At 34.7% G+C, this 18,015-nt stretch overlaps 2 protein-coding genes across 4 annotated transcripts in view; one reads left to right on the top strand and one right to left on the bottom strand.

The window, feature by feature from the left end:
• SLC5A12 (solute carrier family 5 member 12) overlaps nt 1-9,827 on the top strand; it is a 60,717-nt gene extending 50,890 nt beyond the window's left edge. Inside the window, exon 15 of the mRNA XM_003830439.6 lies at nt 1,071-9,827. Coding sequence (XP_003830487.3) covers nt 1,071-1,220 — 150 coding nt within the window. The 3' untranslated portion in view covers nt 1,221-9,827. The remainder of the gene's footprint in view (nt 1-1,070) is intronic.
• ANO3 (anoctamin 3) overlaps nt 9,022-18,015 on the bottom strand; it is a 333,485-nt gene continuing 324,491 nt past the window's right edge. For all 3 annotated transcript variants that reach the window (XM_003830440.6, XM_034932304.3, XM_034932303.3), the window contains 3 exons: nt 16,118-16,198; nt 15,842-15,947; nt 9,022-12,050 (listed from right to left, as the gene is read on the bottom strand). In XM_003830440.6, the coding sequence (XP_003830488.1) occupies nt 11,868-12,050; nt 15,842-15,947; nt 16,118-16,198 (370 nt within the window). In that variant the 3' untranslated portion in view covers nt 9,022-11,867. The remainder of the gene's footprint in view (nt 12,051-15,841; nt 15,948-16,117; nt 16,199-18,015) is intronic.

Genomic DNA, 18,015 nt, shown 5'->3' with positions numbered 1-18,015 from the left:
TTTAGGAGAGGGAAGCCTAACCCATATCATTGCAAATATTTCTGAGTTGTCCATTGCTCTCATCTCCAGAAAACAGCAGAATAGCATGTATATCACCTAAAGCTGAGTTTATTACTTTTGGCAGGAGGCAAGAGCACCACGTTTACAGAGAGACTCAGAATACAGAAGTTAGGTGCAGACATTTATAGAATTCTGAGCTTAAGTGACTTAAGGTAGATCTTTCAATTCAGGGTTCTTATTGGAACTGGGCAAAACTGTGATGTGAGAATTTAAAATTGGAAAACATAGCCAGGTGAGGGTCCTAAAGTCAGTTTTGATAATTGAACAGTGGCTTGATAAGCAAGGAGTTTGCTTCATTGAACAATCTATACTTTTGAGAAAAGGGCTGTTTACCCAGATGAGCAATTTATTTTGCTGAGAAGGCAGCTGGTTAAGCAGCCTATTGTTTGTATAAATGAATTTTGAGGAAGTTCTAGAAGCAACGGATCAAGTTATTTGTTGGTTTGCAGACTCAGGAAGATAGAATTTCCTGGAATAAATAATAAACTTAATTAATGCAGGCAGCCAGCTTCTGTTCTCAAGGATAAGTTGAAAGGGAGGAGACACTCCTTGTGTCACTACTGGGCTCCTTTGCCAAAAAGTAATGTTGAGCAGCATCCAGGGGAGTTTGTGTATAGGTGTCCCTGTTTTTATCAGCAGACTCTCCTATTCCCAGGTAGGAAGGGGGCCATCCCCATATGAGATACAGGTATGTTTCTCCTTATAAGGTAATACTACTACCTCACAGGATTGCTGGGTTAAATGACAGGTGTATAAATTTCTTCATGCAACATGAGACATACTGTAAATGCTCAATAAATTGTTCTTTTTGCTGTTATTATCATTAGAAATAGTACCTTACATGGATTATCAAAGTTATCAATTAGAAAATGTCTTAGGTCAGAGTTGTTTATGCTTCTTTTGTATGTATATATAATTTTTTGAAGCCAAGGCCTAAACAAGATTCTCTCAGGTTAATTTGGAGTACATCAAGGATATCTTGCTAATATGTGTCTTTCTATTTCCCTCAGGAAAACCTTGAGAATGGCAGTGCCCGGAAACAGGGGGCTGAATCTGTCTTACAGAACGGACTCAGGAGAGAAAGCCTGGTACATGTTCCAGGCTATGATCCTAAGGACAAAAGCTACAACAATATGGCATTTGAGACTACCCATTTCTAAGGCAATACCTGTATGAATGCACACACACACACAAACTCCACATACTTCTTGCCTACTTGTTAGTAGATATGTATAGTTGCCATTGCTAGAAGACAGGGATGTCTGGTGCCTATTTCTACTTATTTATAACTACATGCAAAATGACTGTCTCTCGGGATATTCTTTGAAAGACAACTTTCACAGAGAAAAACCAACCTGCTCCAAATGCCCTTGACTACTTCCTTCTTGAATAAATTAGGGCTGGATTTCATTACCATTCAAGAAAGCGAAGTCTTTTTGCTTGGTGTCATATTAAACTTCAGGTTTTTTGTTTTAGTAGTTTTTTAACCATTAAAATATCTTGGAGTTTAGAGGCAGTACGGGAAACAGAAATATGCATATTTAACACTTTCCTGCCACGAGGGATAAAATAGAGGAATGACATCCACCCCCGACCTCATACCTGACATACATGTAGACATATTTTATGCCACCCATCTCCCATCCTGTAGCTACAATTGGCATACAACTACTATTAACCTCCCTTCACCACCACTATCAGGTCCTCTTCCAGTCATTCCAGTCATTAGCTGTCCTGACCAAACATTAAAAAAAAAATTCAGCTAAATACAGAAGAAGATGGTATGTCTGGCTAGTGGGAGTGATTATAACTAAAAACTTTGCTCCCTTTGTGCTGTCCATGCAGTATGTCTTCTTCCTTTCTATCACTTTACAATGAAAAATTGCCTCAGAGCTCAATAAGAAGTCTGGAGCCTTTTTCCAGGGCTAAGGAAAGAGAAAAGGAATGTCCTATAGAAGGTTGTTAGGATAGAATTTGGTAAAAGAATGTTGCAAATATTGTAACAGACCATAGGAGATTTCATCAGCAATAGGATTCTTCTTTGGAGAAAATACATTGTCCATAAGACTTGTACTCTGCTCATTCAACTCATGTGAGCAAGCTCAACTCACTCCACCTGGGTTAGGTAACAGAAGTGGAGAACTTCATAGTTCGTGTCTAGAAAATAATGTTTAAAGTTCTGGAGAATGAGGGTATTGCAGATTAAAAGGCGAGTTGACAAATGAAGGAGCAGTGAAAGATTTTTGGAAGAAGTGAAGAAGTGAAATTCTGAAAAGGTAAAAGAAAGAACCAGTATGTCACAGGAGCCAAGTCAGAGGACAGATAATAAGAAACAAAGTTGTATCTGAGAGTCATATATTAGGACAGGTGTCAGATATTTATTTTGGTGGCCAGATAAAAGCAAAAGGCCTAGAAACAGTATGTTAGCAAAGTAAGAAGAAATGGTCCAAATAGGCAAGGATAAGGAAATCCAAAGGTTGTCTTTAAATATTTCTCAAAAGAGAAAGTCTTGAAAGAAGCATACAATAGAGAAAAAATAAATTACCAGTATTTATTATTAGAAAAGATAGAAAGACAGACAAATCAGTGGAGGAATTAGAGAAACTGGAGTTTATAAAACAGAGCCCAATCCTTGCCTTCTCTCCCTCCACTCAAATAGAAAAGGAGAATGGAGAAAGAGAAAGAAGGTATTAGGCTACAGTTTATAAGAGAGATGAGAAAAAAATACATTTGGGAATAGAGGGAAAGGGTCAAAAGGGGTCACATTTGGAGAAATATCTGAAAATGAGAAGGAGCAGAATTTTTGGAAACATTTTTTAAAGTCTGGCAACGCTAATTAAGCTGTTGATCTAAGGATTTGCAAATTGAGAGGTGCAATTATTTTCCAAATGATTTGTGACACTCTTATTAATTAGAATATATATGTTGTGAATATTGAAATCTGAGCCAAAACTAGTTAGCTTTATTAATATCTTAGGGAAAGAAGAGAGAAAGAAAGAGGGAGAGAGAGAGAGGGAAAGAAAGAAAGAAAGAAAGAAAGGAAGGAAGGAAGGAAGAAAGAAAGAAAGAAAAAGACAGGAAGAGGAAGAGAGAGACAGAAAGAATAAAAAAACAGCAATTCTGAGGATGAGAATAAATTAATGGTAGGTATTACATATGCATGTACATATATATATATCTGTACACATATATATGTAAATATGATTTGGAATACATCAGGATTGTGAACTTCCACTTGGGATAGCATAAAAGCAAAATATACCATACAATTTTTCATTTTACTCACAAATTTTACTCACAAATTCTCCTAAAGACATTTCACTAGGTCAGTACATTTCCGAGAAAGTTTTAAAAACGTTTCTTCTTTTATAGTCCCTAATTATCTTACCTGGAGTGTTATCAAAATGTCATACAACTGGAAAATGCAATTATTATTATAAAAATATCTCTGCCTTCTCTTGTGTAATGAAATTTATGGTATTAGGAGATGACATTTCCAGAGATTTTAGAGGTCAATGTAGAGACTCCCCCCATTCTTCTTAATTGAACAAACATGCGTAAATCTAGGGTTTCAGGTAGAGAGCAGATGGGAATCTACAGGAAACTGTCTTCCATAGTGTATGAAAACCGTGTTTGTTGTGTGGTGAAGCAAAAGGAAACTATGAAGTGCACAGTCAACAGATTCAGCTAGTAAGTCCCAGCACTCCTCTCAGGCCCTCACTAGGATTAGCAGCCCAGAGTCATGCCAAGGCCACTGGTGCAGTACAAAGACAGTTCAGTGACAAGTTCCATCCATACCATGGAAGAGGGTTAAACTTGTGGCTGTTTTTGCCACAGCATGACCAGAGACATTCCCAATAAATGGCACTAGGAATGATGAGTTTTAGAGGGGCCTAAAGTGTTCCAAACTTGATACTCACCACTGTACCTTTAAAGCACAACCACAGATATTGGTAAAAATGGAACAGAATTACCTCAATACCTCTTTAACTCATTCTGAATGATTTCATTTTGATGACAGACATTTTCTGTCACCATTTGGAATAAGAACTACAACAGCTTATGATTGAGGTGAGGAACTGCAGTCAAATGGCTTAGGTTCAAACACAAGTTCTGACACAAATCTAGGTAATTTTGGGCAATATTTTAAAATCTTAGTTTATTCACCAATTAATAAGAGTAAAAATTACCCCTACTTAATAGAATTATTATGAAGATTTATATAAGTAAATCACATAAAGTGCTTAGCACAGTGTGACTGGCCCACATGGAACATTTAATACTTGGTCTGCAATATATGAAGAAAATGGTGTACATGTTAACTTAAATGGTTTCATTATTTCTCTTCAGGATTTTTAAGATGCAGGATCAGAATATATGTTACTATTTTGAGAATTAGAAATAATAAGGAAAACAGAATGTATACATTAAAAGTCATGCCGTAAATTTCCAAAGAGTAGTTTTTTTAATGCCAGAGTTTAAATAAAATATTATTTTCCAGAGAGTAACTTTTCTAAAGGTCCTAAATTCTGAAAAGAGAGAAAACTACTGTTATAAACAAGTTTATTACTAAAAGATGCAATATTCATTATTATGATTTATTATTATTTGGTACATGTAAACCTTGATAAATAAACAGCATCTCAACCCAAGTTTATTACTCAATGCACAGTTCAAAGCAACTATGAATCTCAAAATAGCAACAGAAGGCGGGGAGGGTCTTTTCCCTTTGTTTATATAGTATTTGCTAAAAATGAACTTTACTATTTTGTGACTTTATAGGGTTACACCATTTCATTCTAAAGAGAAATAAAAAGTAAACCATTGGCCATGTGGCTTTCAAACAGTATTTCAAAGAGAATATTACTGAAATATTTTTGTGCTGTTACAGTCTTAATCAAACATTATTACAAAGATAAGATATAGAAAAAATAGAGGAGTCTCCCTTTAATTGTTCTCTTTGAAATAAATTGTTTTAAAATATTACAGAAGTTATAGCTGTATGTACATGCAGAGTTGTATATTTACAAGTCTCATGTACTTAATCTCAATATTGCAAATTAGCTAGGTTTACTATAGAGTTAATTGCTTTTATCTAGCATTTATAATCTTGTAGTATAACCTATTTTCAAATAACTAAAATTTAATTGATATCATCAATGGTACACATGAAAATGATACAAATTTATAAACTAATAAAATGTAACTCGTCATTGATAGTAAATTAAGTAATGCGTAGATTTTATTGGTAATTCTTGGAAACAGATAATACCATTGTTTCCTCTCCCACCGCAATCTCCTGAGTAAATCAATGTAGATTTGCAAATACTCATGTGAATAACAAACATGCACAAGCCCATTTTTCCAATATTATACTTTGGTGTTTCAAATATTAGCCATCTTCAGAAGACAAAGAGTTAAGCTCATAAGTATGTAACTTCTTAATCACAACATGACCCTTTCTTGAAGTGTCAGGCTGTCATCATAAATTAGAAAAATAATCTTACCCTGTGGAGCAAGATGTTCATTGATAATGATATTTCAGTACATCGGTAGGACATTTAATGTGATATTTTTGTATTTTCAAAATCTTTTGCAGCTTTTTAATTTCAGAGTCCTAGAATATATCTAAATCTAATGTTGTTTATACAACTAGTTAAGATTAGGAAAAATGCCTATAAACAAGTATAGGTATATAATTTATATATAATTATTTAAAATTTTAAAAATTAAGTTCCAATTTAAGTGCATTGGAATTATCAATGTGAATATTTTCTACAGGGTTAGGAATGGAATGGAAGATAATCATCTATTCTAAAATCTTTTGTTAAAACCTTATAGATTAAGGCAGGTCTACCAGGTGACCAAGTAAGCATATGCCAAAATAAGGTTTTTCATATCATATAACATGACTTCCTTTACGATGTTTTGGATAATGCCTGTAATATTTAGTTCACCCATGGGTTATGACACATACACACACAGAAATAAACATCAAGAGGGTTTGTAACTTAATAAAGTGGGTTACTATAAATCAAGAAAAACAATGAATAATGGTGATATCTTTTGTGGAGCTTATCCTCAGGAATTTCCAGAAATGATTCACCTCTGTCCTAAGTTGCAAAAGCAAGTGTGTGCACAGATGTTCAGAACACCTCATCCCTATTACAGGATCTGCTTTTGACACATTTAAAAGGCTAAGAGTAGTTTCGTGTAATTCTTTACTTAATGTCTTAATTTAACTGCCATATTAAAAAAAGTGAGCAACTCTCAAATCATTTATTTGCATTATAGTATAATATAAGCAGGCTGAATTTGTGGATAGCATTATTGACTGATTTGGAATACACTTCATAAAGGTTTACACACCTTTATGCTAACTACCTTTAAGAATGCTAATAGGTCACCTTCTTAAAAATTGATTCAGTCTATCTCAACAGAGCAAAGCTTCCTTAAATTGGCTTTAGAATTTAAGAATTTGGAAGGAATATTTAATGATAGCAATACACAGTGTATTTTTTTTTTTTTATGATTTGCAGGGTAACTGCAGTGAGTAAAAGGAGCAATAAAACCAATATTTATAATCATCTGGATAAATATATGGTTGCAACATAATTTCTCCTGTTGAGAATAAAAATGGTTGGAGAAATCCACTCTTGTCTCTTCTGGCTGTCCCCCAATTCCTTTTTCAATTATAGAATTCCAATAGCTCTTTCCTACTTGAAAAATACAATATAGAGGCCAATGGACATACATATTAGGAAGATAAAATTGTATATCCTTTAAATTGTATATCTTTTTAAGTGTATTTTCATCTTCAACACTGAAAATAGGCTGTTTATTCTTTGGTTAGAGTTGTCACCAAAATCAAAGCTTATTAGATTTAGCTTCATAAATCATAACATAGATAAGAAAAAAAAACCTTCATTTCTTCTGAGTGTTAACAGATGAACTACGCTGTGGTTTGTTTTTCAGCCAGAAAGAAGGCAGGGTGTGTGCATAGCAGATACTGAAGTAGGATCTGTAAAGTAGACTTTTTTGCCTGGGTAGAAAACACTCTAAATTGCCTTTATCATCTTCAAAACATTGCTTCCACAATTATCTTGGCCATCCGGTTTTTCTGCCACTCAATCTCTCTTTTCTCACCGGAGAGAGAAAAATACGCTGGGTAAAGATCAGTGGAAAAGTCTGTTCATATTACTTGTTGGAAAGATACTTAATTTTGCCTGAAGAGTTTACTGGTAGGGTTGAATTTCATGTATCAACATGCAATTCAAAATGATTGTAATGGTACTGAGGCAGTTTGAGTAGCACATGGGGCTAGCCACCTACATGGCGATTATTTTTTGAGCAGTATCTAAATAGATCTCATAAAGTTTTGTTTTTCAACGAATAATATAAGAAGTGTTACTTTCTGAAAAACAAAGAGGGCAGAGACATTGCTTTTACCACATAGAGAGAATTAAGATGAAAAAAAAAACACTCTGAGGAAGTCAATGCAGGTCTATACCGGAAAATCTCATTTCTTTCCTTCTTAGGGAAAAATGTAAAGCAGAGCCCACATAACTGACTGTCTAGTGTAATCAAGACTTCCACTTGGGCTGGCTGCATGTGAACGAGGCTTTTTCTAGAGAGAATTTTGCAGAAGCACACACTGATACAGTCATAAAGCAGTAAAACTGGACTTACTTATAGATTTCTTTTTGAGGGTAGATTTTGATAGTACCAGATATTGGCACTGGTCCCAAATATGAAACTTTTTTCTACCAACTGTTTGTTCCATTTCACTTTCCTAAAAAAGACATCTTAATGTGGACATGGCTAGGATGCAGTGAGGGTAACATTTGTGTTCTCTAGAAAACAAAAAAGCCATCAAATGTGATCATGGGTATGTTTTTTTCAAATGAAGCCAGATGGCAAATTCAATTGAAGATAACTTATCACCATTACAAAGGTATAAATCCTAGCTAGCAGAAGCCTGGGCTGATCAATGATTCAAGCTAAAGCCCAATTAATATCTCCTTTGGACTATGTATTGTTGTCATATTTCATTTGGAATATAAATGCCTGTAGGGAAATGTTTGGCTTTTCATCAGAAGCTGGGTTGTTCAGGCCACTCCTACCTAAAAGGTTCTCTCTGAGCCACTAAGAATACCAGGAATGAGGTAAGATGTTAACTGATTCCCTGGATAAAACCTAGAACTATACTCAGAGTCCATTTTAATACCATGATTTTCAGGGGAAATGGAGTGGAAATATCTGGTCACCATAGTAGGACTGAGTTGGGCATATTTCAAAGACAGTAACTGCTCACTGATTCTTACACAAAGGATGGCAAGATGCAAGTGTGTGTATGCACACCCACACACAACACACACCCTAGGCTTATATTAACTTGCCCCCATTTGACAGGCTAGTCAATCAAGCCATATCAGTTAAGCAACTCTGCAGGCCACCTGGATTTTCCATTTTGACTATCATTAAAAAAAAAATGGGCAAATTGGCAGCCTCTTTTTGACAGTTGGCTATGGTGCTCCTGCATGTCCTCCCTCCTTAGCATGCATTGTATCTGTGCTAAAATTCCTGTCTTAAAGAGATTTTGATGGTGATTGATGGAGCCAGCATAAATGCGAAAGAGAAAGGGCTTATGTGTGATGACAGTATTGTTAACCCTCACAAGAACTAATCAAGCTTCTTCTCTTATCTGTGTCTAGTACAAAGCATTAGATATGTGTGATTCCCCACCAGCACTTTATAATGTGCAAACGCCTTGAAGAAAATGATGATCTTATCAGAAGAAAGTCAAACCTTTTTAAGAGTACGGTAATGGCCTGCAAGAATAAGAAGCTAGCCTTGTAGAGTTAAAGAATGAACAACACCCCCTCCCCATAGAAAACAAATTTCAATTTAATATTTAAAAAGCAAGCAGAATTAAACTTAACATGCAAATTATAGGGAAAATACCATATCAAATAATAATTTATTGAGTGAAAAAGTTTTCTATTCATTCCATCATACAATAGATTGTGCTAAGAATCATTTTGGAAGAATGTGCAGCATTCAGAAATTGTATCTCATCATGCAGTCACTCAGCAGCATTTTATCTAAAAGTACGTGCACAGACTCAGACAATTACAAACTATTTCAGCCATGATCTATGGTGATTTTCCACACATTGTACAGTGAAAGCTCTTCAGCTTGGAACAACTTGTCAAGGCAGACTGCATGCACATATATATTAGTTATTTGCTTGAAAAGACAAGTTAGAATATGAAAATATATAAGCAGCATTCATGTAATACAGAATTCCTGAGAATAGTGTGTGCTATAAATCTTTGAGAAGTAATTTGTATTCATATAAAAACCATGATATAAAACATTTCTCTCAACTAAAACAGAGTGATCTAAAACTAACACACTGCAAGGGGCTGTCAGTATTTACTGTCAACAGTGATGAAGGCATAACTAGATTCTATTGCACTGTTTTGCAAAATAAACATTTCAGACAATTTTTTCTTTTTCTGTTTTTCACATCTGTTTCAAAAGTATCAGAGAAGGCATTTTATAAATCAATGTATTATAATTTTTAAATTAAAATATTTTTCTCTTTTCATATTTTTCTTTCTAGTTGATCAATATGGTTTTAAACCCTAACGGGACTATATAAAAAGGAAAGGAAATACTTCTTAAGGATAGAGCTATCATTATTCTTTATACTACTGTCAGACAAATGTTGCTGTTCTGTGGCCCTAATTTGGAAAAGATGTTGGTTGATGTTATTATTAGGTAGAGAGAGTATTTATACTCAGGCAGGTGTATACATGTACCTAACAAAGAAAAAGAAATGCAGATGCTATAAAAATGGAGGAGTGTAAAAAACTCCCTTGTACTTAGTGGAATTAGTTGCTACGATTGCTACAAATAAGGAGGGGGGGGGAGCATGAGAACCTCTCTGGAATCTGAATGGAAGAGTTTCACATAACAACGGCACTTGAGGGAAGTTCAGAGTCTGAGGCCCTTTGCTCAGAATCAGAGGACAAGGAGGAAAGTGAATATGCTTGACAAAAACAAACAATGAAACAGCTATCATCTATCCACGTTTCTTCTGGAGAGAAAGAAGGAAAAGCTAACAAAACATTTTCAGTGTTAATATTTAGAAAATAGTTTTCTAGTAAGAGAAACATAATCTTACTAGAGAAATACTGGCATATATATGTAGTAGCTTTATTTCCATTGTGTTTGATCTGGTCTTTTATATGTTAGAAATAATGGTGCTTTGCTTGATTGGACAAATAATAACAATCATAGTAACCATAAATATGTATGTGTGCATATGTGTGATTTCCTTGTTTTGCAAAGAAACGTCTTAATTTCTACCATACATTTACTTCAGCTCTTCTCTTTCTTCCTTTCCAACCTCCATAGCTTATGCCTCCTCTGAACTTTCTTGAGTGCCCCATCACTCCTGCCTCATCTGTCTGTGGAACAGACATACTCATAGATACAGAGTTGACGTTGAAATAGAAATTCCACAACAAAGCAAAATTATGTCTTTTGTGATTAATTTGACTTTGTTTCTAGAGCGTTGTTAAAAATAAACCAAAACAAAACTATCAAAGAAATAATAACATAAAACTCCCTTCAGTCATGAAAAAAGAAACTAAAACACAAATGTTTTTTCTTTTTTTAGCAAATAATATAGATTTATATTCATGCATTATTTTCATTAGTTCATGAGTAAGAGTGCACATTGTTGAAAAAGCGTTAGTGTTGTAGAGCATCTGGCCTCAGTTTTCCCGAATAAACATATTACAATAGCAAAAACTGGTGTCAGAGCTGCATAAACCACAATGTATACTACGTACTGTCAAGGTGCAAAGGGACAAGGAAAACCAACGTATTTACAGCATTTCAAGTTAATATTCCGTGAGAGTTGTAATAAATCATAGAGAAAAAATTAAATATACTATAAAACAGCCTTCCACAATAAAGTATGGATTAGTTGTGTTCTAAACTATATAAGAATAGCCATTCATAGTTTATAAGTATGTGGCTTTATTGGCATTTAGTACAAAAAATTGCACTGCAACTGGCTCTGCCAGGGGTAAAAGAGACTTGAAGTAGCCAATGCAATGGAATATTATTTCAATGAATGCTGTTCTTTTTGGAATCTTAGATTTTTGGTTTGACTACTAAAGGTGATGTGCAACTCTTCAACTGCATAGTCAATGTAAAGCAGCATAAATCCCCTGTGGCACAGATCCATAATCTCAGCAAGAGACATGGGCAATTCCTACCAACCTGTAAACTGAAGGGATGTAGAGTTCTGGCAGCCAAGGCAAGGATTTGTTTAAGTCATTTCTTATAAGTATCTGAACTCAACCATACTTTCCAAAGTCAAATTAGTATGTGAGTGAAGACTGCATGATATTTTAAGCCATGCCTGGCTTGTGCACATTTACATGGAAATCTGTCTTTCAAAACCTCACCACCCTCTTTCCCATTACACTGCAGTTGATGGAAGGCAGAGTTCTCCAAGCATATATCTCCCTGAGACTGGTTCTGAGAATTACATCCTGGCTTCCTGCAATGTCAATCTAACCCTTTTTAAGGTCGTCAAGTCATTGTTTTCTTCCCTACAAGTCTGGATATTTCAAATCCCAGAGATGGCTGTGATACATTTCCAAGTAGCATATTATACATGTGGTTTGCCAAGTATGCCTTCCTCCTAGATTTCACCTAGCATTCAAAGTTGCCATCATTTCTTCCCATTAATGTTATCACCCCTAATGGGTAACAGGTGTCAACTAAGGCCATTCATGGTGAACAGGCTGACCACTTTTTCTCCGTTGTTGTTGCAAATGTTCCAGTTCAGCCTCATACATCATTTCTTGAACTAAGTACTTCTCTCGTCGTATTCGGTCATGTAGACCCTTTGGTACGTCTGGAATCAGGTATGCGATGAATGACTTAATCCCAAAAACAAGGTGCTGCAAATTTAAATGTGAAAAGGACAGTTTTCAAAGATTCTGAAATGCTAATTATAAAACAGTACAACAATGAACAATGTTGCATTTGCCTTGAATCAAGCATCAGAACTTAGTATGTACCATTTAGAATATTAATATTTTCAAAAATTATATTGAAAACACTACTGTTGCTTTCTTCCTTAAGTATTAGGACAAAACAAAGAATTACTTCCTCTTATTGCTGCAACATGTTGATATCAGTTTATAAGCACTGAATAAATCTTAAATTCACTCCTATAAAATCTTTACATATTATGAAATATTATTACTACATGAATTGTTACACACAGATGAGAAAGATCATATCCAGGGAGAACCCATGTCCAATAGATCATAACACATATCATGTAAACCACATAGAATGCAGTCTGCTTGTTATGCTAGCATTAGACTCAAACTCAGAAAATGCATTTTTCATGTCTATTAAGTTCATATATCATCATAGCTGCTTTAAATATTTTTACCTTTATTACATAATAATTCTATGATAAAAAACATATTACTTTTATTTTATTATTACTTCTTTGAGACAGCATCTCATTCTTTTGCCCAGGTTGGAGTGCAGTGGCATATACACAGCTGACTGCAGCCTCCATCTCCTGGGCTTAAGCAATCCTCCTGCCTCAGACTCCCAAGTAGCTGGGAGTACAGTTGCCTGCCACTACACCTGGATAATTTTTTTAAAAAAATTTGTAGATATGAGGTCTCACCACATTGCCTAGACTGGCCTCGAGCTCCTGGGCTCAAGTTATCCTCCCGCCTTGGCCTCCCAAAGTGCTGGGATTACAGGTGGGAGCCACTGCTCCTGGCCGATATTTTGAAAAATGAACTGACAAAAGTAATGCATTAAAAAAAAAAAGCAGGAATAAAACTCAAAGGTAGTATGTCTGTGGTAGGAAGTATACATGTTGAATGAGGCTGCTTGAATCTGAATCCTATGCTTATTAGCTGTTTTAACCTCAGGCAAATCACCTATATTCTGTGTTATATCCCTAAAGTGGTGATAATAGTAGTACTTCTTAAAGGTTGGCATAAGTATTAAATGAATATATATACACATACACACACAAATACACATACACAATATACATATACATGTTTGTGTATGTGTGTATATATATATGTGTGTGTGTGTGTGTGTGTGTGTATGGCTCAAGGATTGCTTGTCATAGTGTGAGCCCTGCTTAAATATTACCTCCTGTTATTATAAATGCATCCTGTTTTTCCTATGAAGAGTAGATCTTTCAATTTCTCAGAAAGGAAAAAACATGATACTAATAGAGTTAGCATAACCTGTGGAAAATAATACATTCCTAATGGATTCTTAGTAGATAATAGTCTATGAAGAATTCAAGGTACTTTAACTGGGCTTATTATATGTGTCCCAAGAGACTGTACTGCAGAGTAGATCATAATAAGGCAGGTCATATTTTTCCATATAAAAGCAAATAATCAGAAGTTTCTTTCTTGATAAAATGTTTGATATTCACAGAAATATCCAGGAATGTGCCTCAAGGGTATAGGAATAAAATTAAAAACATTTGCTATAATTAAATTAGTAGGGATATGCTTCAAGTCCCTGAGCAAAAAATAATTCAGTATAGCTTTTTTTGGACGGAGTTTCACTCTTGTTGCCCAGGCTACAGTGCAATGGTGTGATAGCTCACCACAACCTCCGCCTCCTGGGTTCAAGTGATTATCCTGCCTCAACCTCCTGAGTAGCTGGTATTACAGGCATGCACCACTGCACCTGGCTATTTTGTATTTTTAGTAGAGACGGGGTTTCTCCATGTTGCTCCCGAACTCCTGACCTCAGGTGATCCACCTGCCTGGGCCTCCCAAAGTTCTGGGATTACAGGCGTGAGCCACCACACCTGGCCAAGTTAGTATAATTTTAATAACACTGACTATTAGAACTTAATGCAGAAGTATTTTATAATTAAAAAGTTTATTCAACTCATTCTAAATGGCGCTCTAAGGGGAAAATATTTAATACAATAAAAGATAGTCTCTTCAATAAATGGTGGAGGGAAAATTGGATATCTATGTGCACGAGAATGAAACTAGACCCCTATCTCTTACCAAATTCAAAAATAAACTCAAAATGGATTAAAGACAAGTGTAAGTCCTGAAACTATGAAACCACTAGAAGAAAAACACTGGGGAAATGCTTTAGGACATAGACCTGGGCAGAGATTTTTTTGGGGTAAGAACTCAAAAGCATGGGCAATAAAATCAAAAATAGACAAATGGGATCATATCGAGCTAAAAAGTTCCTGCATGGCAAATAAAAAAAATCTACAGAGTGAATAGACAACTGATAGAATGGGGAAAATATTTCCAAACTATCCACCTGACAAAGGATTAATACATTTGATGAAATATCATACGGAAGACAGAAAAAATGTTCTAAACGTGGCTCAATCTCATGGCTAGCTCTCTATATATCTAAAAACAGTAAAATGGGTAAGGCACAAAATAAGTTTCATGAAACAATACCATTGAAGTAATTTTGAAAAATAACACTCAAATTAATACTATGTATTTTTGTTTGTAAACAAACACATATGCAAGTAAATATGTGGAAGAATTTATACAGATGAAAAGGGAGTGGATGTTTTTGGAATGGGTGGATAATGGAATTAGCAGTGGTGAAAGAAGAAGAAAAAAATAGTGAGGAAATTACATGGATCAATGATGACAGTTTGCTTTGAATCCATGCACTCTATTAACTTTGTTCATTTGAGCTCCAAAATAAGATGGGGGGAGAAGTGTAAATAAAAACACAACAGAAGTTTTTTTAATCACCAGGTTGGAAATATGCCTTAACTCTTATGTTAGACACTCTCACTTCATCAGGAGACATGTATATAGGTGCAAAGTCGTTAAATAACAGAATTTCAGTCCTCGATGATACCCTTAGGGGTAAGCATTTCATTTTAAAGATGAAGGATGCTTCACTAAAAAATTTGAAGTACTTTTTGGAGATCAGTTGAGAGGTGTATTACCTTTAAAAATATTTGTTCCAAAAGTCTTAGTCATAGCTACCTTTTCTCTGAATTAATTGGTGTGGCCATATAAAACAGATTCATTTAAAGTCTTTTTATTGACCTTAGTGGTACCTCAGAGAGTAGATACTCAATATATCCCAGTGCTGAATTATTCACTGTATTGAAATAATTATATGATAAACAAGGCAATAATACAATAGCTTCTGCCAAATTTCTTCACAGGATTACAATCAGATATTATTGTATGGATCTGATAATCAAAGTCTCTGAATTTTTAAATAAAATGTTCTCAAGCACAATTTATTGAACCATCCAGTGTTGCTTACACAAATATATAAGTGATCAACTGTAATTGGAATTGATTGTTCAGAAAATCAGTTTTTTCCATCCCAATGAATCGATATGGATTCTTTTATTGGATGATGAAAATCATCCTTTCCTTTTTAAACTTGGTTACTAAAAGGCTCAAAAGTAGGAGGCTCAAAAGTTTTCAGCTCAACTGTGCAGTAGCTTTTTTATTAACGCTGATTTCCTGGTATTTAAATTAATGTACACTCTTACATTATTCAGCTCTTGCTTTTCTGTACTTGTAATAATGCTTTCATTGTATTAAAGCCTTTTACGGGACCTACTTAAGTGTTTTTATGGAAGTCTGTGAGGAACTGATTTCAAAGAGGCAACTGATAAATCATTTAGAAAAGCATTTATCTATAGTAATTTTCATCTCAGCTTGTGACTAACCTCAAACACAATAATGAAGGCCAATCTAGCAGCAAGGATATGCCAGTATTGTAAAGTAAACTCATAGGGTTTGGAACTCCAAGGGGGGCCTCTGTAGTCTCTGTACCTGAAATCCACAAAAACAAAGAGAATGACAAATAGAGATCAACGAGTGGAGGCCCGAATTTTCTTGATTTGCCAAAATGCCAAAATAACAGTTTAAATGTCCTCATTAACATGCAGGGGGGAGTACATGGAATGGTGAAAGCAAGCAGGAAAGATAACTATTATAAGTACCTGCAATAACCAGATTTTCCCATACCAAGCTCACTCAGGTCAAAGAAGGATAGGCTATTGTTGACATATCCCTTCAAGCAACTGGGAGAAAAGAAAAATATCATGTGATTCAAAGATTCATAGCTTTCTAGCCTAATTATTTTATTACAAATGCCAGGATTTTACAAATGTATTATTCTTTCCATTCTAATGATAAACTTTTAGCAACCAAGCTCTTTTATTCCATTCCCTAACTCTCATAATTGTACCTTAATGAGAGAGATTCCTGCCCTGCCATTTCCTCCCAATAATTCCTATCTTGCCTTTTCATCTGGTTTATGTTTATTAAGTAGTTACTACACACTAGATATTTTGCTAATTACTTTCTATGCATTAAAACTCTATAAAACATGTTTTATAAATATGCATGCACATATTATTCAATTATAATTAAGTAGTTAATAAACATTTCTTATTTTTTACTTAACTTATTAAACATATATATTTATTCAAGACCTATGATTTTCTGGAAAAATTATCGATGCTTGATACTTAACAGTGAACAAAACAGGCAAAAACCCCTATCCCTGTGTAGCTTACATTCTAGTAGGGTGGGAGAGGGGAGAGATATGCACACAATAAACATAATTAATGAGTAGATTGTATAGAATGTTAAAATGCAGTAAGTGCTATGAAAATAAAAATGAAGTAATTCTTCCAGATCGGATATTGTTAAGTCAGCATTCCTACGGTAACAAAAATCAAGTTTTTAAAGACATTGAAGATGTATGGAAACAAGAACTAGATGAATGAATGTTCCAGAGAGAGAAAAGTCCTTCCTAGGGAAATTGGCAATCACCTATTCTTTCCCTTTCCTGGAGGCATTCATTTATTAAATCTTGGTGAATACTAAGAATTAGGCTCAGCAAGTCAGAGTGTCTCTACCAAGGGCAATAGAAACCAATGAGTTTTACCAATTGCATGGGGCTGATGTGACAGATGGGAAGGTACAGAAGCCCCAAATGCCTGGATGTTTTTCTCATGAGATATTTGCTAAGTTCTTGGGCAGGCTGGAAAGCTGGGGGTGGGAGTGATTTGATTTTCAAAAGGCAGAATGAAATCTTCTAGAGTGTCACAGCACTTAAGAGAAAAAGGCCTTCTACAAATCCTGCTGCAAGAAGGAGGGGGCCTGCCACTAACACACAGCCTCTCAAAGTTTTGAGGCAGTGGGGGGCAGAAAGATAAGTTTAAATTTTCTATAGACCACAAATGAATCTCATGACCAAGTGGAGCTAATTCTCAAAGTTTTGAGGCAGTGGGGGGCAGAAAGATAAGTTTAAATTTTCTATAGACCACAAATGAATCTCATGACCAAGTGGAGCTAATTCTCGCAATACAAGGTTTTTTCTATCATATAAAATCGCTCAGTGGAACTCACTACATTAACAGAACAAAAAGAAAATCATATGATCATATTAATAAATAAACAAATGTTTTATAAAATTCAACTGGAGACATAATAAACTCTATTCAACAAACCAAAAATCTGGTAGGATCTTAATCTGATGAAGAATATCTACATAAATACATATAGCTAATATCATATTTAACAGTGAAATGCTTCATATGTTGAACACTTTCTCCTGAAGTCAGGGAGAAGACAAACATTTCTCTTGTAACTATTTCTATTCAACATTGCCTACACAAGTAGAAGAAAAAGACATAACTGGAATTAACATAAAGAAACAATATATAAATATGACTTTATTCACATATGGTATAGTTATATACATAGGAAATATAAAATAATCTAAAAACCATTTGAATTAATGAGTGAATTTAGCAAGGTCACTAGATAGATACAAGGTCAATATAGAAAAATATTTCTATATACTAGCAGCAAACAAAAGAAAATAAAA

This window comes from Pan paniscus, chromosome 9, assembly GCF_029289425.2.
Source record: "Pan paniscus chromosome 9, NHGRI_mPanPan1-v2.0_pri, whole genome shotgun sequence".
NCBI classification, from domain to species: domain Eukaryota; kingdom Metazoa; phylum Chordata; class Mammalia; order Primates; family Hominidae; genus Pan; species Pan paniscus.
Note: the sequence above shows the minus strand (reverse complement) of the source record. Positions and strands in the feature narration are given on the sequence as shown.